Source organism: Periplaneta americana, chromosome 14 (genome assembly GCF_040183065.1).
Source record: "Periplaneta americana isolate PAMFEO1 chromosome 14, P.americana_PAMFEO1_priV1, whole genome shotgun sequence".
Taxonomy (NCBI): Eukaryota; Metazoa; Arthropoda; class Insecta; order Blattodea; family Blattidae; genus Periplaneta; species Periplaneta americana.
The window spans coordinates 92259462-92282941 of NC_091130.1; the positions used below are offsets into that span (position 1 = coordinate 92259462).

At 36.6% G+C, this 23480-nt stretch overlaps 1 protein-coding gene across 6 annotated transcripts in view; it reads right to left on the bottom strand.

Moving 5' to 3' along the window:
• Positions 1-23480, bottom strand: part of LOC138713571 (HEAT repeat-containing protein 6) — a 274274-nt gene that overhangs the window by 134605 nt on the left and 116189 nt on the right. For all 6 annotated transcript variants that reach the window (XM_069845747.1, XM_069845743.1, XM_069845744.1 and 3 more), the window contains one exon: positions 15946-16109. In XM_069845747.1, the coding sequence (XP_069701848.1) occupies positions 15946-16109 (164 nt within the window). The remainder of the gene's footprint in view (positions 1-15945; positions 16110-23480) is intronic.

Sequence of the window (23480 nt, forward strand, 5' to 3'; positions counted from 1 at the left end):
GTATTTTCAATAGTTTGAATACATAAGTATATGTTCCAGTTTCAGTAAAATGTCTTTAGTGTGATTATTTTTCATTTGGAACCTATTAATCATCCATAGACGCAGGAGCGTATTTTGCGGACTACCGGGGCTACCGGCGGTAGCCCAAGGAAATTACAAAAGAAAAAGTTTATAATATAACATAATGTAATAATTTTGTATTACCGTATTAGTTTTACCACAGTAATTAAAATTAAAGTAATTGTTAGATTTATATGCGCTCTCTGCTCTCGAAAGAAACAAGTTGTCAAGGCGGCATCACTGGAGAAACCGCTGCTACGAAGGGTAGCCTGTGACCATTCCGCTTACGTCGCACAACTCCCCGTCCCCCCGCTCCCTCCTGTTTCCATCTTGCACTGTAGGTGGGTGAGTTGCCGCTCTCGTGATCGGTTTCTTGGAAGGCGCGAAGCAACAATATGCTTAGTACGCTAGCTCATTAATGTGATTGTGTTCTTGCAGTGCAGTATTTTAAATTTGTGATTTGTTCGAGTGTCTAAGAGTTATATTAATTGTGAATTATTAAGTTTTTAATTTCCCAATTAAGTGATATTGTGAAAAATATGGCAGAACAAGTTTCTGGAGAGGTTTGTGTTGAAAATGACTGTGTAATAGAAGATTTATTAAAAGTGCCTTTTAACCGTCGTACATACAACGAGAAAGTTGAAATTGTGAAAATGGAAAGACCAACTCCTGAGTTAAATTTGTCCATGGACGTAAAAGAAAAACAGCGTGAGTACACACGCCATTTCACTTCAACATCATATGGTAAGTGGAATTGGTTGTGTGGTACTTCTAAACTGTCTAAACTATTTTGCTGGCCATGTTTGTTATTTAGCCGCGAAACTAATGTGTGGTCAAAAGAGGGGTTTTCTAATATGAACTCCCTTCGAACGGCAGTCCTAAAACACGACAAATCAAAAGCTCATATTTACAGTAGCATGAACTTTGCAAACTTTGGGAAGATAAGAATTGATTTACAGCTAGATAAGCAAAAAGTTCTACACATCAACCAATACAATGCTCTTGTGAAAAAAAATCGGGAGATTTTACTGCGTCTTATTAATGCAGTCTGCTTTCTAGGAAAACAAGAATTGGCTTTTCGGGGTCATAATGAGAGTGTGGAATCAGACAATAGAGGAAATTATATTGAATATTTAAGTTCCTTAAGTGAATTTGACCATTTACTGGCCAATCATCTTGAGAGTTCAACAGTATTCCGTGGTAATTCTCCCGCAATTCAGAATGACTTAATATTTGCTATAAGTGGGGTTATGATAAAGAACATAAAATCTGAAATAGAAGAAGCACCTTTTGTGGCCAGTGTTGTTGATGAAACAAGTGACTGCTCTAATCAGAGTCAATTGTCCACTGTTTTAAGATAAGTCGACAGTACTGCCAATGTTCAAGAACGGTTTATAGGATTCACAAATGTGAGTTCGGGCAAAACTGCTGCTGCTTTGTTTCAGCATGTGGAAGGTGTTATAGCAGAATACAATGTCGGCAATAAGTTAATTGCACAGACATACGATGGTGCTTCAGTTATGGCGGGAAATATTAATGGCTTAAAAGCAAAAGTTCAAGAAAAGTATCCTCAAGCACTATTTGTCCATTGTTACAGCCATGTTCTCAATTTAGTTTTGCAACAAACTACTTTATCCATTCCAGAATGCCGCATTTTTTTCAAAACACTGTCAGGTTTAGCTGCATTTTTCTCATCATCTCCTAAAAGATCAGAAAAACTCAAGGGATTTATGAAAAAGAAACTCCCAAAAGTAGTACCAACTAGATGGAATTTTACATCTCGGCTTGTAAATACAGTAAAGTAATACAGAGAACAACTGACTGCTTTCTTTGAAAATATCATTTGTAATGACTCTGAAGAAAACTGGGATGATGATGTAATTGTGCAGGCTCAAGGATATTTGTATTTTTTCACACAGTTTCAGAATATATTTCTTCTTGAAGTCTATGCTAGAGTGTTCGCACATACAGATGTGCTCTATAATATTCTACAGACAAAAAGTCTAGACATAGCATACTGCTTGCAAGAGGTATCAAAGTTAAAACATACTATATCCGAGTTCAGACGTAGTGGGTTTCCGTCCATATGGAGTAATATGGAAAATGAAAATTCTTCAGCCAATACAATGGAACCACCATTAAAGCGAAGAAAAGGAGATGATGAATTGAAATACAGGCAGCTGTACTACAGCACACTAGATCGTATGCACATGGAAATTACTGACAGATTTTCTGAATATGGAAAGCTTCAGTTCACACATCTTCTAGATTCTCAAAAATTTTCTGCTTATAGAGAAAACTTCCCGAATGAGGCACTAAACAAATTATTTCAGTCCTATAACAGTCACTTTGATCAAGTACGTTTGAAAAATGAATTAAGTGTAATATATTCAGCAGAAGTGTTTGATTTTTCGAACAAACCTATCCATGAAATATTATCTGCCATATATGAAAACCAGCTGAACCAAGTTATTCCTGAAGTCCTTAAATTGGCAACATTAATTGTGACAATACCAGCTACGTCAGCATCGGTAGAAAGAACATTTTCTGCGTTGAAGAGAATAAAATCCTACTGTAGATCAACTCATACACAAGAACGTTTATCCGGCTTGGCACTGATGTCAATTGAAAAGTCATTTCTACAGAAACTTCGCAAGCGGCCCAACTGTAATTTCAATGACGAAGTCATCTAAGTATTTTCGTCCCAATCAAGACGTCTGGAATTCACATATAAATAGGTAAGGAATTTTATTATAGGGTTTTTAAAATATATTTTGTGTAATAATAAGGTCAGTGGTAGCCCAGACCCTTAAACCAGTATACGCCACTGCATAGACGAAAGTATTGCATGCTGTCACACCCGTGACAACCCTTGTCACACCCGTGACAATCCTTGTCACACCCGTGACAGGAGGAAAACTCAGAAATTATTTAATAAATATGTCTTTCAAATGTAGCCAGTAAGTAATTATATTGCATTAACTATGTAGAATAATACTAAAGTACTTTTAAATTTAAGTTCCAATAAAAATCGCAGAAATATTGACTTGTTTGGTAGAATATCCAATGCTGTGTCCCAAAAGTGTCACACCCGTGACAGAACTTTGTTGCTGAATAAGTGAAAAACTACCTCATATCATACATTCAGACTTTGGCTGGAAACTTGTAGCAATTGAAATAATACCACTGAGCAATTTATTAATTTTTTGTAGATTTAATTTTTTAATTTAGCAATCTACACTACTGTGCTAGAAGTGCGGACGTCACACCCGTGACAATGGAATTGCCTAGAAGATGGTTGCATCTGTAAACAGAAAAGCACGGGACGTCCACGCACATCGAATGAAAATGTGGAGCGTATTCATACAGTTTACAAAAGGAGCCCAAAAAAATCCACAACACGTGCAAGCAGAGAACTGAACATTCCTCAACCAACGGTATGTTGAGTTCTGAAACACCGTCTGCACATGAGGCCGTACAAACTGCAGTTATTGCAAGCATTGCATCCTGACGATCACAACAAAACATACGATTTTTGCATTAGCATGCTAAATAATATGGAAGAAGACAATTTTTCTGAACGATTAATCTTTTCCAATGAATCCACTTTCATCTTTCCGGTAAAGTTAATCGCCATAACGTTAGAATTTGGGCAAGTGAAAATCCTATGTCAGTTATTGATAGTGAAAAAAATTCACCGAAGATTAACGTCTTCTGTGCCATATCTGTAAACAAAGTTTATGGACTTTCTTCTTCATGGAGAAAACTGTGACAGGAATAACCTTTCTAGACATGCTTCAAAACTGGTTAGTTCCTCAACTTGAAGATGATTCAGATGACTTCATCTTCATGCAAGATGGTGCCCCGCCTCATTTCTCTAAACAAGTCCGACATTACCTGAATGACACCATTCCAGGACACTGGTTTGGAAGAGGAAGAGGAGATCAACTTCATCGCCGGTGGCCTCCCAGGTCTCCAGACCTCACTCCTTGTGATTTTTATCTGTGGGGTTACGTAAAAGACCGTGCTTTTATCCCCCTATACCTGACACTCTTGAAAGTCTGCGACATCGAATTGTTGAAGCTATGAATTCGATAACTAGAGACCAGCTGATTCGTGTGTGGCAAGAAATGAGCCACCGTTTTGATATTTGTTGTGTAACACATGGTGCTCATAGTGAATGCATACAACATTGAATTTTTCTCTGTCCAGGAACGTTGGAATTGTGTTTCTATCTTTTGTAGTTTGGAAGAAATAAATGTTTGAAATCTTCTCCTTCTTTTTGAATAGCCCTGTAGATTTTTAAAACAAGAATTGTGTCCATAGTTACCCATGCTGAAATATTACTTAATATTTTTAGGCAAAATAAAACAGTGTCTAAACTCACCCGAACTGGCAGATGACTTTGGACAGAGCCAAATAAGAGTTAACAATTGTGTTATTTTCTTCACATAATTTGTTGTATGGGTCAAGATCAAACTTTTGAGGCAAATTTTGACACTTCCAGCATCATTAATCATAAATTATTTACAAGGATTTGAAGTTGCGAACTGCCTAAAGTCACCTGCTTCTACAGTAGGCAGTTTCTTCTTAGACAGTGGCACAGACAATTTTTCTCTTCTCTTCCTGATCAATTTTTGTATTATTATTCTTTCTTCATGCACTCTTTCTAGCACAGCTTCATTTCTTATTTTGTCTGTCCATTTCACATGCTCCATTCTTCTCCATAATCACATTTCAAATGCTTCTCGTCCTTTCTCTTCACTTCGTCGTAAAGACCATGTTTCTGCATCATACAATGCCACACTTCACACAAAGCACTTCACTAGTCTCTTCTTTAGTTCATTTTCTAGAGATCTGCAGAAGATACCTCTTTTTCTAATAAAAGCTTCCTTTGTCATTTCTGTCCTCCTTTTGACTTCCTGGCAGCAGTTCATGTTACTACTTATAGCACAACCCAAGTATTTAAAGCTGTTCACTTGTTTCACTGCCTCATTTTGAATTCGCACATTTATATTCTTCAGTTTTCTTCCGATAACCATGGTCTTCGTCTTATTTGCATTTATCTTTTTCCCATACTGCTCACAGCTATCATTTAGCTACAGTTGCATATACCTCAGTATCATCTTCTCTTCTACTAACAACACCATATTATCAGCAAATCTTATGCACTTTATTAGTCTTCCTCCTACCATCACCCTTCCCATGTTCTGAAAACAGTTTTCCACTAAATCCTTCAAGCAGATGTTGAACAGGTAGATGATAAAGGGCATCCTTGTCGTACATCTCTCTCTATTTCACTTCCTGCTGACATTTCTTCTCCTATCCTGACTTTGACTCATTTCATAAAAAAAAAAAAAAGATTACTGAATAACCTCCTCTCTTTCCAATCCACATCAATTTTCTTCACAATCCCTATAGTATGGTATGGTATGGTTTATTCTCACTCAAACCATTGGTCCTGCTGGCCCTTCACATTATAGTATTCGGGCCAGCAGTCCCTTTCATATACTATTTACAACATGCACACTACCCGATGTTACTGACTGACACCTCTTCATCATATAATGTTCATCCACTATGTCTTTCATGTTCGTTCACCACACTTCCTATATTTCTGCGTTTATTAACTATTCTTTCTTTCCTTCTAATCCTACCTTCTACTATTTCCTATTCCTAATAACATAACAATCACTTTTTCTACTCTGCATTCTCACAAACACTACTTATTTACAAATACACTACAATCATTTTTCTGTACTATAGTCTTAACTAGGCCTACCCTCTATTATTTGCTTTACATCTACAATCCCTATAATTTTGTTCCAATCCACTCTGTCAAAAAGTCTTTTCCAGGTCCACAAATACTATACACACTTCTTTATTTTTTTTTCTGTGCATCTTTCACCGATTGTTCACAGCAGTCCCATTGCATCTCTCGTACCTTTTCCCTTCCTGAAACCAATTTTCTTCCAATTCTCCTTCCATCTTAGAATATAAATGTCGATTGAGTATTCGCAGGAGAATCTTGGGAGAGTGCGATATCAGGCTGATAGTCTTATTAGAATAGCAATTTACTGACCTACCCAAAACAAAACCACTCATGACTTATTATAAACAATCTCACATTTGACTGACACTGCATCCTTATGCTTCTGAGTGACCCTTTTTTTAATGGTGCACTTATTGTTGTTAGCAATCAACAATTTTCTTTCATGTTCAATGAGATTTTAACTTTAATAACAGGACTTGTGCTATTAAAGTCCATCACTACAGAACAATATAATTATTATAGTTAAATGATAATGAGAATCGAGATTTTGCTATAACCAACTGGTTTTGGTGAAGGAGTAAATTAGTCAGCATTGTGAGAAACAAATAAAATAAAGACATGCAAATTCGTTGCACTCATTTCTTTTTTACAAACACTATAAACACCCTGCCTCAACAACACATCCTGATAAGATGTTTTCCACAAAATCTTCAGTGATAGTGACTCCAACATTACCTATCAAATTTTTTTGTCACTAGTCAAAATGTTATTACCATCTCTCTCATACATGGAATTTCTCCGTAAGCAGATACTTTTGAACTCACAAAAACCAGCTATGAACAACTCATGTGGTCAGTCTATTGATAAGAGATGAGGAAGTGCCAGGCATTGTCATTACAACTGGCATGATATGGTAGAGCAAGGGCGTCTTTAGGGATAGTGTCTGCCCAAATAAAAAAATAATTAAATTTTATTTTTAACTTACATTCAGAGAGTTATAAGATCACAAATATTATAAAAAATAGGGATTTATTATGGAGTAAATCCAGCAGAACATCGATTTGAACTATCGTGCCATGCCATGTCAGAGTAATAATGCTGTTCGGCTGGTCATGCACTGCTGTATGGTACTGTAGATATCCTTGTCATTCGAGCCACTGCCAACTACCTCGATATGGGCATGCACAGATTTTGTAATCCATTCGATGGAGCTTCACAGTGATGCAAAGGGCAAGGGGAAAGGTCTTATCCATGCCATTCAGTTGACAACTTGATTCGAGATGGCAGTACTAAATAATGAATATTTGTTCCATGTCAGGGCTGACTTTCTTCCCAGCAAATATGTTATTGAAAAGAGTGCGTGCGTAGGAAAAACAGTGCGGTACCTGGTGTCATATAATGCATGTAATTGTGCTGTGTTGATGAGAAACAATAAATTATGAATAAAATAAATACTTCATTATAAAATACACACACTTCATCATATGAAGATAAACAGAAAGTAAATACATACGGAAAGATTAACTCTAGATTTGAACATAAATATGTAAATAAAAGGTGCTAAAATGTTTATGCAAAAAAAAAAAAAAAATAGATTTGTTGATGTGATATTAAAAATTCTTTCTTCTGTTCTCCTAGTGTTCTTTTTGAATGCATCTGGCATTGGTCTAAGAAAGGTATGATGGATTTAGTTCACTTGTAGTAGCAAGATCCCCAATTTTACGCAGAAAGTCATTGAACTCTCTGCTGAAAATTACAGGAAAATAGAATTCAAGTATAGAACAGTTTAGGAAACTTCAAAGTTCCGTGAATTTACTATATTAATTTATTACTAGGTCTATTACTATTATTGATATTATTATTATTATTATTATTATTATTATTATTATTATTATTATTATTACTATTATTTATATAAAATATTCACGATATAAAATGATACATTATCATTACTTTTCGTTTCTGACTTGAATGTTCTGGCATTACTGAGACAAAATGGTTTCAGCCGCCACTGTGGTAGAGTTGCAATATTGGCAACAAGGTTGAATTCCATACATGTAATGGAATTGAAATGTAATGCCAAAAAAAGAGCAACTTTCATATAATTTTGTAATGAATTTTTTATTGTCACTCAAAAAATGGCATTATTGACTATTGAAATTTCTTTTCACTGTTGCGGAATCCAAACGCAAACAAACACTCTATGAAATTATTCAAGACACATTTTCATAGTACCCATGTGGCATCTTAGTTTGCATTATTGACAGCCACCTTTTATCATTTTCAATACTTGTGCTGCATTGTCACATCGTGTTTTTCTTTCTTTATAATAAAATGAAAGACGCAAATTGCAATGTAATATTATTAATAGAGACGAGAATTCCATGCAAATGCATGTTTTTATAGGAACATTGGACATAGCTCTAACTTAGTACTTATCCATTTCATTACTTTCGGGTTCCAAATATGTGTACTTTTTCCATGCATATTTGCATGTTTTGGCCTTTTTGGGGATAAAAACATGCATAGTGCATATTTAAGAAATTTTTAGCATTTTAACCTAGCGTTACCATATGGTAACGCAGTGCAGAAAGTAATATAACTTGCTTCATATCTGTCCTTAATTAATAAAACTGGAATTTTTCTTTGTGAATCCAAGCTACATGATTGGTTCTTTCTTATTACATTATGAAATCACAATTTTATTATTCCAGTTGGGCAAGAGCAGCTGCGCGATTTAGATGTTGCTTTCTCAGCAGCAATTTTGGAAAGCAACAAGATGTAAGATCTTTTTTTGTTACTTTGATTAGCTTGATTGTAATGTTTGTTGTGGTATTTTACTTATTGTTGATTGAGTATTCGCGTACATCAAGCACAAGTTTACAATCCGTAACATTGTTGTGGATATAATACATTGTTTCTTACGTTACCATATGGTAACGCTAGGCTAATATGTTGTCACTCATTCTTTGTGCTCTCTTGCTACTAACAGTAAGCTGGAGGAGAAACAGGAAAGCACAAGTAATAAAAAATGAATGTTACAAACAGGTGCGTGGAAGTGCATGAGATACTTTGAGAATAGGAAACGAAAAATTAGAGCATTCTACATACAGTCACCAAAGACCAACTTTGTATCTGACGAGAACTCTGCTGATGTAGAGGGTGGCATGTTCGACAACCTAAGTGAAAGGAAACTGAGTACTGAAGATGGGGTTATTTTTGTTAATAGCGACAGAACAGGTGGACTAGACGATATTCCTTGCATAGAAGAAGAAGAAGAAGTTGAAGAGGCATCTGTGATAGAAAGACAATGATACCGTCAACATTGCAATGTGTGGAAAAGGTACCATTACGGAAACATAAGTGGAAAAAACAGTATGTTATAACAGTTCAATCGATTTCTCCTGGGAGTGACTTTTAAAGACAAAGATGTGACAAATTTTGTTTTCTTTATAAAAATTCGCTTTATCTATGTAAAAACTGTTTTAGCCCATTTTCACATGGTAGTTAGATGTAGCTATAGAAAATGCTTGGCAGCCAAGTAGAAGATCTGGCTCACAATTGAATGAATTAGAATTCATATGGGAGATTTGAAGAAGTCGGGGCACCCCAAAAGGCTAGGGGTGACCATCTACTTCCAAATACTGCGATATTGGAGCTACGAGACGTGTCCAAAAAGTAAGTTTCCCTGGGGCCGTTTGCAGAAATAAAATACAATTTTATGGAAAGATTTATTCGAACAGATACAGGAGTTGTTGAGTTATTTTTTCAACATATTTCCAGCTGAATTGAGACTTTTTGGTACTGTGGTATCAACAGAGAGGTGCAAACGGTTGTCACACACTGGTTCTGATTCCAGGTGGGAGACTTCTACGAGGGACAAAAGTTGATCCCACGGTGTGACAAATGTCTCAGTTCCGGTGTGAAATATGTTGAAAAATAGTTCAACAATTGCTGTATCTGTTCCAATAAATCTTTTCATGAAATTGTGTTTTCTTTCTGTAAACAGCTCCGGGTAAAGTTACTTTCTGGACGTCACTCGCAGAACATCTGATTATATAAGATACGATGGAATGGAACATTAGTGATTCCGATACCCGGAAACAAAAGACAGCAATGTGCTAGTGAGAATGCTCTTCTGACATACAGCTTTCTCAAAATTTGATGTAGCTCATGTTTTTTGTCATATCATAACAAATGTTTTACATTACTACCAAAATATGTGAAAATCGCACAAAAAATTTATGTAAAACGTTATGTTATGAAAATGTGTTTTTTTTTCATATGAGTATTTTGTGACAATAATTCTATTATGTATATTTGTTCAGGTATTGTGAAAATAATTTTCTTATTTCTGTATTATTTGTATGGAGTCTGGTATTGTGTGGACATTACAATGAAGTGAAGAGAAACGAATAGATGCATTTGAAATGTGAATAAGGAGAAGAATGGAACGTGTTAAGTGGACAGACAATAAGAATTGAACCCGTGTTGGAAAGAGTGGGTGAAGAAAGAATTATGCTGAAACTGATTAGGAAGAGGAAAAGGAATTGGTTGGGTCACTGGCTGAGAAGATACTGCCTACTGAAGGATGCACTAGAAGGAATGGTGAACGGGAGTGAATGGTAAAGAGTTCGGAGCAGAAGAAGATATCAGATGATAGACGACATGAAGATATATGGATCATACGAGAAGACAAACAGGAAGGCAGAAGATAGGAAACATTGGAGAATGCTGGGTTTGCAGTGAAAGATCTGACCTTGGGCAGAACACTGAATGAATGATGAATATATTATTTGAATGCTAAAGTTCAGTTAAGTTCAATAAATTGCTTGAAAGGTGACATTATAAGGCAACAACTCATTCTTTAAAATTTAACAACATAATGACCTAGCGTTACCACATGGTAACGCCCTGTAATGCCACATATTCGCTTCAACAATTGAAAACAAAAGTATTGTTATGTTCAATTACATCCATTTAATTAGTCTATAACAAAATAATCGAAAAACTTGACAAAAAATAATTCAGGCTTTTAAGGGTTAATCATGCATGTAATATAGATTATATTCAGTTTAAATGCATGTTTTAATGGTTTTGAGTGGACACCTCAGTTTCTCGACTTTTATGTCCCTTATTTTAGCTTAAGGAATCAGGATTGAAGGAGGAAAAGAAAAAAAATAAATAACAGAAAAAGGTTGATTCAAGTTTGTACCAGTAACTTCTTTTGATGTAGAGCAGTCATTCTCTGCCTACAAAAACATATTGACTGACAAACGCAAGAACCTCACAGAAATCAATATAGAAATGTTGTTAGTTGCCAAAAAAAAAAAAAAAAATGAAAGTGCATATTTTAATGTATTTTTCGCTTGATCGTGCATATTTCATAGTTTGATAGCGCATGAATGCATGCATATTTTTGGATTTTATAGTGCATGAAATTCTCGTCTCTAATTATTAATTACTCTAAGAAGAACTGGCAAAACCAAATCACTCTATACAACTTCAAGTGGAGTTCAACATCTATCATAGTGTAATAAAATTATAAGAAACCTTCGATTAGATGGGTCAAGATTCTTACTGGTTAAATCATGGCATGGTGTTCGTTTCAAAGATTCAAAGCAAACTTCGGATAATTTAAAATTAAGCTATCCAAAGCATCGCATCTGGCTACCAGCAATTTTTGACAAAGGATTTGTAAATAAGACTGGGTTATGTTATCAAATAGTGGACTGCACTCATCATATAATTAGTTCCAGTCACTACTCAGATGTTTTAGTGATCAGACTCCCACAGTGTGTTGTTTAAAATAATATCAAACGTAATCCTAAAACAATGCTAAATTTATTCCAGCCTTGGCTAGATGCTGCAACAAGCAAAGAAGCTGACGAACAACCTGGTCCTTCTTTAAAGAGAACTCCAATAAAAAAAAAAACATATATGTTGGAATGACATTTCTTAAATATTGTGTAGGTTTCGAGCCGCTATATTTAAGTTAAATTAATATAGAAATGTTTAAAGTATGGTACAACAAACGATAATGTGCCACTGTAATAATGGAACAGAAGTCATGGCCTTTATGATATGGCACATCTGTAATATTTACTGAAAACACTGCACCTCAGTTGGCTGTAGGTTTTTGTATCGACCAGTTCTGGTTGTTGTGAACTTAAAGTAAGTGAAAAAAATATTTCTACTTTTTTCGCCAAAAAACCGAAATTAGTAAAAAATACAGAGGGACCATTAATGATATCTGTATGCCCTCTTCAGTGTCACCAACGCAAGCTCAGACATCAGAGCCAGGGCCTGATTTACAATTTCAGAGGCCTGGAGCTTAATTTTCTTTACGAGGCCCCTTTCTTTCATATATCGTTGGCTTAGAGTGTAAACCTGCTAATCGCCAAAAAGAAAATTTTACAAGGGAAGCAAAAAACTGAGTTTAAATTAACTCTGAAACTTTAGGACCAAATCCAAAGTACAGGGGGCATTTTTGATACAAAGATACAATGTAAGACCTCTCTTTAATAAGGCTAAAGGAATTGGAGACTGGAGAGAGTATCATACAGCCCTTACAAACTACAATAAAATCATACACAAGGCCAAAAGATCCTCTTGGCAAGCCTTTTGTCAGGACATTTCCAGCTTGCCAAAGGCAGCCAGACTACAAAGGGCATTGGCATGCAGTCCAACAAACCCTGTGGGAACTATACATAAACCCACAGGCAGATTCACATGTTCAGCTAAAGAAATATTCGAAGTTCTCTTCGAGGTACACTTTCCTGGGTGCATACATGAAGACAAGACTTGCGAACTCGCAGGCCACTGTGAAAACTCTACACTGAGAGCATCACAGAGGGATTGGTTGTCACAATTCATAATGTAAAATGGGCAATAAATAAATTCAATCCATTCAAGTTACTAGGTGGAGACGGTATCTTTCCCACACTCTTGCAGAAAGGACCCAATCCACTCTATATTCTCCTCTGCAACCTTTTCCGGGCCAGTATAGCCTATAGTTATATTCCTGAGGCATGGAGAGCTACCAGAGTAGTATTTATTCCCAAGTGTGGTCGTAATAACTACACTGAAGCAAAGGCTTACAGACCAATCGTTCCTGTTAAAAACCCTGGAAAGACTGATTGAAAGACATATTCGAAAGAGGGTGCTATCAGATAACCCTCTTCATCGAAACCAACACGTCTACCAGCCATCTAAGTCATGTATAACAGCACTGCACAGTACTGTCAATAGACTGGAGGATTCAATGGTCTGGAAGGAAATAGCTCTAGAAGCTTTTCTAGACATAGAGGGTACATTTGACAATATCTTTTATGAATCTATGATTCTATCTGCACGGAAATATGGATAAACTCCATGCTCAAGTGCAGAAATATATCAGCCAATCTTCTTAGGGAGACAAGGGAGATTGTCGTCACAAGAGGATGTCCACAAGGGGGAGGGGTTTATCTCACTTCCCTTGGAGCCTCGTGATGGATGGTCTACTCAACAATCTGGCCCAGGAGGGTCACTATATACAGGGTTATGCAGACAACATAGCACTCTTTGTCTTCGGGAAATTTCCCAGTACAATCTCAGACTTAATGAATCGTGGACTGAGAAAAATTAACAACTACACAGGAGGAACTTTCTATCAATCCCAGCAAAACAGTTGTTGTTCCATTCACCAACAGGAGGAATCTATAAGGACTAGGAGAACTCAGACTAGGCCATTCAATCCTGGACTATTCCAAGTCAGTTAAATATCTAGGAATTACACTGGACAAGAAACTGATCTGGAACGCTCACATAGATAATACTCTCTGTAGAGCCAAGTGGTCTCTTCTAACCATTAAGCGTACTATTGGAATAACCTGGAACCTAAAAAACACACTTCAGCCATTGGCTGTATGTAGCAATAGTTAGGTGCCAGATTTCTTATAGCACCATCATCTGATGGCGCAAAACATTACAAACTACTATAGGAGACAAGCTTACCAAACTACAGAGATTAGCATGTCTGTGTACTACAGGGGGCTCAAAAGTACTCCAACCATTGCATTGGAAACTTTGTTAGGACTCTCACCCATGGACAACTATCTACAAGCGGAGGCTAGACTTACTGCCCATTATTTAGTTCAAACAGGAAATTGGAGAAATAGCTGCTCAACAACTGGACATACCTCCATTTTAAATTTCCTGGATATTCCAGTACTGAGTATGAGGTCTGACTTAATGAATACCCAATACTGTATCTTCCATCCATTCCAGGCAACACTCGGATCTCGAGAAGACTGAACTGGAGGAATTATACCTAACATAGAGTGTGACCAACTTGTCTGGTTCACTGACGGATCCCACATAGGGATGAAGTCGGGCACAGGCATTTATAGCAAATCTCCTAGGACTAATGTCACTGTAAGCCTCGGGGAATATTGCACAGTTTTCTAAGCGGAATTATTCGCCATCTTAACCTGCGCACTCAGAGGACTTGAGAAGGGTTACCATGGTAAACGAATTTTCATCCTCACAGACAGTGAAAGTGCTCTAAAAGCACTTTCTTCAGACCAGGTGAAATCAAAACTGGCATGGGATTGCCTGAATGGCCTGATAGTCATGTCTTATCATAACAAGCTAGAACTGCGGCGGGTACTGGGCATCAAGGCATTCAGGAAGTGAATATGCAGATCAAATGGCCAAAAAAGGTCTGGAGATACCCTTTGTTGGACCTGAACCTGTGGTTGGAATCAGTTTACTCACTGCCAAAATCTCGGTTAAGAATGGATTAAGGAAAGATACCAAATTAGGTGGCAATACTATTCTGGACAAAAACTGGCCAGGAAACTGGTCTTAGGTCCAAACAACTCTCTCTCCTCATCTCTGCTCAAAATGGACAGAAGAGAAATGAGAAGCGTAGTCGCATTAATTACTGGTCATGGTCACTTCAGGGAACACTTATGCACAGTGGGACTCTAAAAAGGAGCCCATCTGTCGAATGTGCAAACAGGAAGAAGAGACTGCCTCACATATCCTGTTTGACTGTCCATTCCTAGAAAGGAAAATATTTTCCCTTTCCATAACAAGGGGAGATTTAGGAATGGACACTAATGTTGGAGCCAAAATACTGCTGCTAGTCTAAGGAACAGATTTTGGAAGACAATGCTAGTGTCCATTCCAATGGGGATGCACAATAAGCCTTTTAGGCTGACGTGCAGGAGGCCTTTAAAACTCCTTAAAGATCCCCCCCCCCCATAACCTAATCTAACCTTCATCTTTCAATAGGATGGCGCACTCCTACACTTTCACAGAGAAGTAAGAAGTCACCTCAATAACCAACTATCAAAGATATAATTGTCCGTTCAGGGTTTAAGTATCCAGCCAATGCGGCAGATGTCATGTTGGTGAGAGAGTATCTTGGCAGTCCAGTTGGGGTTAGAGTGTCCAGCTGGTGCTGTGGATGTTGTGGTGGTGGGAGAACACCCAGGTCGGAGCATAGATGTCTCTGGGTTAGAGAGAATGCCGAACTTCAGACAAAATAATATCATATCCATAGTGAAGTCACGATATAACCATTGTAGTTGAAGCAACTACAAATAAAGTATTTAAAAGAAAAAGACATAGATTGGCAGTGATTTTTCTGTGGTGATTCCTCAAAGAATGAGTCTATGTACCACCATTATAGTACCACAAATTATGCTTGATCTGTGAGCATGTATCACAGCAACCATCACATCGATTGATCATGCTCTGCTGTAACACATCTGACAGGACCTAAACTACAGATTGAATGTGTGCTGAGTTAACATGGGGCTCACAATGAACATCTGTGATGTAATGAAACACAACTTCAAGAGTTTCTCTTTCCACCTGCACCAATTTTGAGCATTTGAATTCCACTACACGTGAGTAACATGTGTTTATAAATGGAGTCCTATACAAATATGAATATAAAAAAATGAATCGTTGCAAAACACGTGAAATGTATAATGAGACAGTAGGCAAATTTTCTGATACAATTTTATTAAGCTGAAGTGATTTTAGAAATACTTCCACAAGCAGCTCAGAATCACTAACACAATGGTTATTCGAAAAAATTAACACTGAGTTAAACTTACCGGTAATAGTTCAAAAACTTCAGATCCAACTGTGGCTAGACAGTCACAGCCAACTGACCTCAGTGCTGGTTTTTCGGCATTCTGAATCAATGAGATGAATGGGCCAGAAAGAACTGTCTGCCAAAAAATAAGATTTCTATCTAATAGAACCGCTTTCATTTCTCCTGCAAACAAAATAAAACAAAAAATTCGGTAACCATATGTAACAAGATGAAAGAAGTATTTATACTAAAGTATCAATTATTTATTTGTAACAAGAGGGAGGAAGTGTTTATAATGAAATATCACTTACTCCCACTTACATCATAAGTTGATAAAAATAATCTAAAAACTGTTACTTGTGAAGATACACTTCGATGTATACTGCGTGTATGGTGTCAATGCATATTTTACACTATAGCTACTTAAGAAACATTTACTTTTATATCTGTGCATTACAAACTTAATAGTTATAAGAATATATAAATATGTCGAAAATAATAAGTTATTTTGTGCAATGTTAAGAATGAATTTTCATGCTGTAAACTTACATTCCAATTCCAGTGAAACAAAGTAATTTGTTGTAGACAAAGACTATTATGAGAGCTTTCTCAGAGCACTCTTATCATCATAGTGTATGGAAATTAAAAAGCACATCTCGTACATTTTCAAACGTATTGTGACAGCCGAGGGTCGATCACGCATCCCATAGAGGGCAGGGTGCATGTGGAAGGATTGGGCGACGTGGTGAAGGAAGCTGCAGCCACGCAAACTAAAGGGGCGCGACGCCTAAGGGGAAGGATGGCACGCTGGTGCATGCCGAGAGGGGAAGAAAGCCAACTGCGGCACGAGGAAGGGGGAGAAGAAGCAGAGTGACAGACTATTCTCGAAAACGAATTGTCCAGTAACGGAAATGCCTGGAAGGCCCGCGAAGCATTGTCTAGCAAATAAAAGGAAGCCAGCCTCCGAGAGGAGATTCAGATTTGGACAGCAAGCCAGTTAGTCTTGTGTAGTAGTGAAGCCAGCTTCGAGACCAGAGTTCGACTTGAGTGTGGCTGGCTTTCCCATTATTGACGGGAGTATTTAAACTAAATTATAAAGTGACTATTGTTGAAACAATAAAATTACATTCTTGTTTTGTAATAAAGTTACAACTGGTGTCAGAAGTGGGATTTCCACTCCACACAGTAACACAGTATTCGTTATTGCACTCCATAGACGACAATGACAATTTACTTGGATCATTGAGAACAACAATGAACTGTTAATCTTAACTAATGTTCACAAAGCACTATTTACAAAACAGAGCTGTCAGTTCCCAGTTCACAGTTCGTTTGCCTCGGCTAGTTCTTCTAGCTCAGTCACTCAAGTTCACAGTATCTCGAACCCCAGACCTTCAGAGACAGTCCACTGAACTTCGAACTCAGGTCCCCCAACTGCGGTCTACTGCACTCGAACTCCGGACTTCCGGCGACAGTCCACTGGCCAGGATGCTCACACAGCTGCGGACACACTCAAGTCGAACTCTGGTCTCGAAGCTGACTTCACTGCTACACAAGACTAACTGGCTTGCTGTCCAAATCTGAATCTCCTCTCGGAGGCTGGCTTCTTTTTATTTGCTAGACAATGCTTCGCGGGCCTTCCAGACGTTTCCGTTACTGGACAATTCGTTTTCGAGAATAGTCTGTCACTCTGCTTCTTCTCCCCTTCCTCGAGCCGCAGTTGGCTTTCTTCCCCTCTCGGCATGCACCAGCGTGCCGTCCTTCCCCTTACGTCGCGCCCCTTTAGTTTGCGTGGCTGCAGCTTCCTTCGCCATGTCGCCCGATCCTTTCACGCGCACCCTGCCCTCTGTGGGATGCGTGATCGACCCTCAGCTGTCACAGTATTCACAGTATATATTAAATTTTCTGTGTTGGACTATTTTCGACAGAAAGAAAATAGTTGCCATTACTTATGAATCAACCCTTGTATTTACTTTCAAACAGTGAACATAGTTCCTAACATAAGGATTTACCTTCTCAGAATACTTAAACACACCATTAAAAGCATTTGCTAGGAGCATCACACAGATTCGATATAATTAAGACCTATTAAAAGGTATGAATATACAAAACATGGACCGAATCTGAATTGTAGAGGCAAGAGGTATCTTTAGTTTGTCATTGCTACTAGCATCAGAAATAGTCATATTAAAAAACTGAGTTACAGTATCTCTATGTGTTAGTTAATGCTTGGGATTCTCCTTTTTTAGGTTGCACCTTCCACCAGTAAGGTGTTTAAAACAAGTTGAATTAAATTATGAAAATTATGAAGGTTCAAATAATGAATATTACATACATAGTAATTCAACTATACAGTGATCCATATAAACCATCGCCCTCGATACCGTAGTTGGTATAGCGCTGGCCTTCTATGCTCGAGGTTGCGGGTTCGATCTTGGCCAAGGTCGATGGCATATAAGTGTGTTTAAATGCGAGAGGCTCATGTCAGTAGATTTACAGACATGTAAAAGAACTTCTGCGGGACAAAATTCTGGCACACCAGCGATGCTGATATAACCTCTGCAGTTGTGAGCATCGTTAAATAAACCATATTTATGTATATATTTCCATATAAACCTTGACAACTTTAATGAGTTATAATTTCCCTCTGGAAGCTACTGTACTATAAATTTGAAATTGAGTTTAATCATCTCAGTAGCTCTGAAAGAATCTATAACTATTATGACTATTGTTGGCTAGTAGTAATTAGTTTGCAGTCTTTAGTTTTAGCACTCATAACACAAACATGCAGTTTTCAATTTGGCGGCGTGTCTTTAATATGAAAATATATTGGAAGACAAATTCCTTAATTCAAACAGAATGGACATTTCGAAGAGAATTCAGAGAAAACGGACATTTCGACGACAAGAAAGCTGGAGACAACTGGGTCACTCCTCAGTGAGAGTGGAAAACACAGACCTGCAATGAATCAAGATTTTGTTGATGTTCGAGGATGTTTAGTGAAAGAAATCATTGCGTTGATTGAGCCAGGAGACAGGCTACTCATAAGGAACATGTTATGCATCAAATGATTCCATGAAACTTATAGCCAGGTACTTCAGTGATCGCCTAATCTAAAAAAATCTGAGGCCTCCCAGATCAATATTAGGTCCCCTACTTTTTCTAGTGTTTATAAATGATCTTGCCCCCCTAATAAAAGATGTAGGTCATCCCATATTATTTGCAGATGACACAAGTATAGTAATTACAGCCAATAACTCCAACACATTCCAATCTTCAACAGAGGAAATTCTCTTCAAAATATGTGACTGGTTCTCAGTCAATAAATTAGTATTAAATTGTAACAAAACTAACACAATTAAATTTAAATCCTGTCCAAATTCAACGTCGCAAATTTCTAGCGCAATAATTAATAATAGATCCCTATTAGAAACAACAACAACCAAATTTCTTGGCTTAAAAATCTATAATGTGTTAAATTGGAAAAATCATGTTAAAGAAATTACCCCCAAACTAAATTCAGCTTGTTTTGCTATTAGATCTATGCAAAAGATAGTAAATATCAATACCTTAAAAACAATATACTTTGCATACTTCCACTCAGTAATGAGTTTTGGAATAATATTCTGGGGAAATTCCACAGATAGTAACAATATATTTCTATTACAAAAAAGAGTAATTAGAATAATAGTAGGTGCCAAATCTAGGGAATCTTGTAGGACTATTTTCAAAATATTACAAATAAGAGTCATTCCACGTCAAATCGCACAGCAATAAAACACGACCTTCTCGGAAATGGTCGAATTTTTTTTCATGAATTCCAGACATCAAATACGGAGACCCGTATTGTTTTATTTTCATAATTATTAATTATTTGTGTAGTTATGACTATCTGAAATTACGCAAATTATGCGCGCACTGTTGCATAAACTCACTTGGAATTCTGTTTCTACAAATAATTTAGATTTGCGGTTTGGCACATTTTAAAGAGTAAATACAACACTTTTTATTACTTTAGGCCTATCACAAATAAATTTAAAATTGAGCCCATTTTTTTTCAATCATTTCTTTTTCAAAGCAAAATTACTATATTAAATAGCAAAGTTAAAAACATGAAAAAATTATAGACTTGTTCCCTGATGTATTATCTGTAAACTACTGCATTTAGAAATGTGGGATCTGCACACATACATTTGTAACAATTTATCTTCCGGAGGCATGCACGCGCTCGCGATTCCCAGCTAATGAGCTACTTGCAGCCATAGGCTAGAAGGGGAAAGCTTTACGAAATCCTCCGTTGTGTATAATAACTATCTCGCCACACTACAAAAGAGATGCATTTATTCATCAAATGATTAATACCTTAAGGAACATTAAATATCTAAATTTATTTTATTATTGTCAGCACAGCTAAGAGGGGAAGCCCTTCACAATGCTGTATGTTTATATTGTAATATAGCCAAGTGTTTAACAACAGCAAGGCTGGGTAAGGCAGTAAACTTTATGGCAGTAAACAGATGGCAGGAGACAAAATATAGAAAAGAAAAATAATCAGTCAGGGTTTGAATTTCACGGAGTGACGTGACTTTTATACAACATTAGTGAAGGTAAAGATCGCGTAATGTATAACAAGTGTTTAAATCCATTTGACCTTCCTAATCACGCTTTTAAAAAGAAAAGAACACTAAGACGCATAAGTCGCGATTTATTGATAATGCTCAATTTAAAGGAATCTTTGAATGTGCGAATATGTGATTCGTCCCATAAAAAATCTATCAATTCCGGATAGGTCAGGTGAAATTACTGTATATGTGAAGCCGGTAGTTCTTGTGATATTAATAAACATGAATCAAATGAAAGTGCGGACAGAGAGAGTGATATCCCATTTCTTCTTCTAGCAGTTCTATGGATACAGCGCTAGAAATCAGTAACATTGAGGAATTAAACAAGAGTTTGATGTCAATAGAAATCAAGAAAAGAAAACTACAACGAAAAGGAAACCCCCGTGAAAAGTTTCAAAAAGTAAAAGGCTCCCTAGCAAGTAAAGTTTTTCATGTAGAAGAGCCATCGTCATCTCTTCAAAAGTCAAGCATATTTTATTTTTGATGGAACGCAAAGAAAATGTACAATCTGAAAATTACATAGTTATTGCAGACTTTTCTGAAAATTATTCATTTGTAATACAAGATTCAGTACAAGGTGTGCATTGGAACAAATGCCAAGACACAATACATCCTTTCATAGTATATTTCAAAGGAGATACAGAAATTCGTCACAAAAGCATTGTTGTCATCTCAGAAAGCATGAAACATGACACTGATTCCTTTCACTTTTTTCAATCCAAAGCAATCAATTTCTTAAAGCAAGAATTCAACGATATGAAAAAAATCATTTACTTTTCTGATGGATCAAGTTAACAATACAAAAACAAAAATAATTTTAAAAATAATTGCTTACATGAAGACGATTATGGAATTAGTGCTCAATGACACTTCTTTGCAACTTCGCATGTTAATGGTCCATGTGGTGGCATTGGAGGAACTGTTAAAAGACTTGCCACGAGAGCAGCCTATACAAGATCCTATAACAACACCAAAAAAAAAAAAAAAAAAAAAAAAAAAAAAAAAAAAAAAAAAAAAAAAAAAAACTGATTGGTCACAAAAAACATTTCTAAAATGTCATTTATATTTTGTCCATTTAATAAGCACAAAAACCACACTGAAAATTTTCAGGCCAGATACCACAATCTAAAACCAATAATTGGTACATTAAAATTGCATTCTTTCATTCCGTTGTCAAAAACTGAAGCTTTAGTAAAACAATTTTCTTTCAAGAAAGAAGGTAGGCGAATGAAAATTTAAAGTGTAGTGTGAATGAAAGCAAATGTTTAAAAAGCATAAAGTACAAATATTTAAAGATGTCATAATAAGTAGACTTCGTTGAATTGCCACACACACCATGCAATCAGGTAGTATAGAGGAGGTGGGCGACCTCCCGGTCTCCTAGTTCACGTTAAGAGATGTGACCGGTCCAAATAGATAGAGCAGCTACAGCTAAAGTATACCTATGTAAGCACTTGTTTTTGCATTACTGTGGTTGGAATAGTCAAAGCTTAACATTTGTTCAGTGCAGACAAGAATTCAATCAAACATGCTACAATGAGAGTGTTGCTGTTCCAAACAATTGTCCCTGGAATACCCTTACCCCCGCAGCCAGTCTTGACCCGTTGGGAAACGTGGTTGGATGCTGTTAATTATTATGCAGAACATTACGGCAAAATAATGGAGGTAATTGATGCATTGGACAGTTCCGCTATTGCAGCTGTAAAATCATTGCCTTCTGAACAGCTATTGGAAGATATTCTCTTCATTGATTCTGATTTTAAAATCGTGTCCAAAAGCATCACTCTGTTAGAATCGTCTAAACTACAACTCTCAGAAGCCCTTAATATAGTGGATAAAGTATCACAAACCGTTATCCAAATTAAAAATTCACTAATTTCAGAAAAAGTGAAATGTAAGTTGAGAAACATTATTGCTAAAAATTCTGCCTATTCACAACTTCGTATTATAAATGATGTACCATCAGGTCACGATAAGACGTCTGACGTTGGTGTACTAAAAAGTAGTGACTTTCCGTTCTTCAAATATGCACCTATTACATCGTGTGATGTTGAATGTACATTTCCCCAATATAAAAACTGTGTAAGTGATCATCGGAGGAGCTTCACTTTGCAGTCGCTCAAAATGTACTAACTCTTTATTGCAATGCACATATTTAATAATAATAATAATAATAATAATAATGATTTATTTTAGCTGGCAGAGTTAAGGCCGTAAGGCCTTCTCTTCCACTCAACCAGCAAAAAGTGTATATACATATGCATGAACTTACAAAGAATCCAACAATTTGATTGAGATGAGAGTTACATGTATACAAAAGTTATTTACAAATTAAACAACAAAATACTATGAACTATTAATTAAACACTGAAATAAACTGTGTAGCAGAATTAAACTAAAATACATAGAATGTTAATATATTTCAAATAATATTAGATAATAGAAAGAGATTATTACGAGACAATTAAAATACAGCACAATCAGGATGATGTCTAAAGAAAAAAGTAACAATGTAGTCAGTGATAGTTTAAATCAGTATGATTGGAGTGAAATGCTAATAAGGTTATCTTTTAAGCTGTTCTTAAAGGTGTTTATTGTCTTGCAGCCCCTAATACTTTGTGACAAGGAATTCCATTGACGCGAGGTGGATATTGTAAAAGATGATGAATAACAAGATGTTCTATGAAGAGGTATACTTAGCGTGCCACAGATAAGTGATCTGGTATTTACGTCGTGGTTAGAGTATAGATAAGAGAAACGAGACGAAAGGTAATTTGGTGTTGAAGTGTGCAGAATTCGAAAGAGTAAAGACAAAGAGTGTAAAGTTCTACGTTCTTTAAGTCGGAGCCACGAGAGACTTGCGAAGGACGGTGATATGTGATCATACCGTCGGATGTTGCACACGTACCTGACGCACATATTCTGAGCTCGC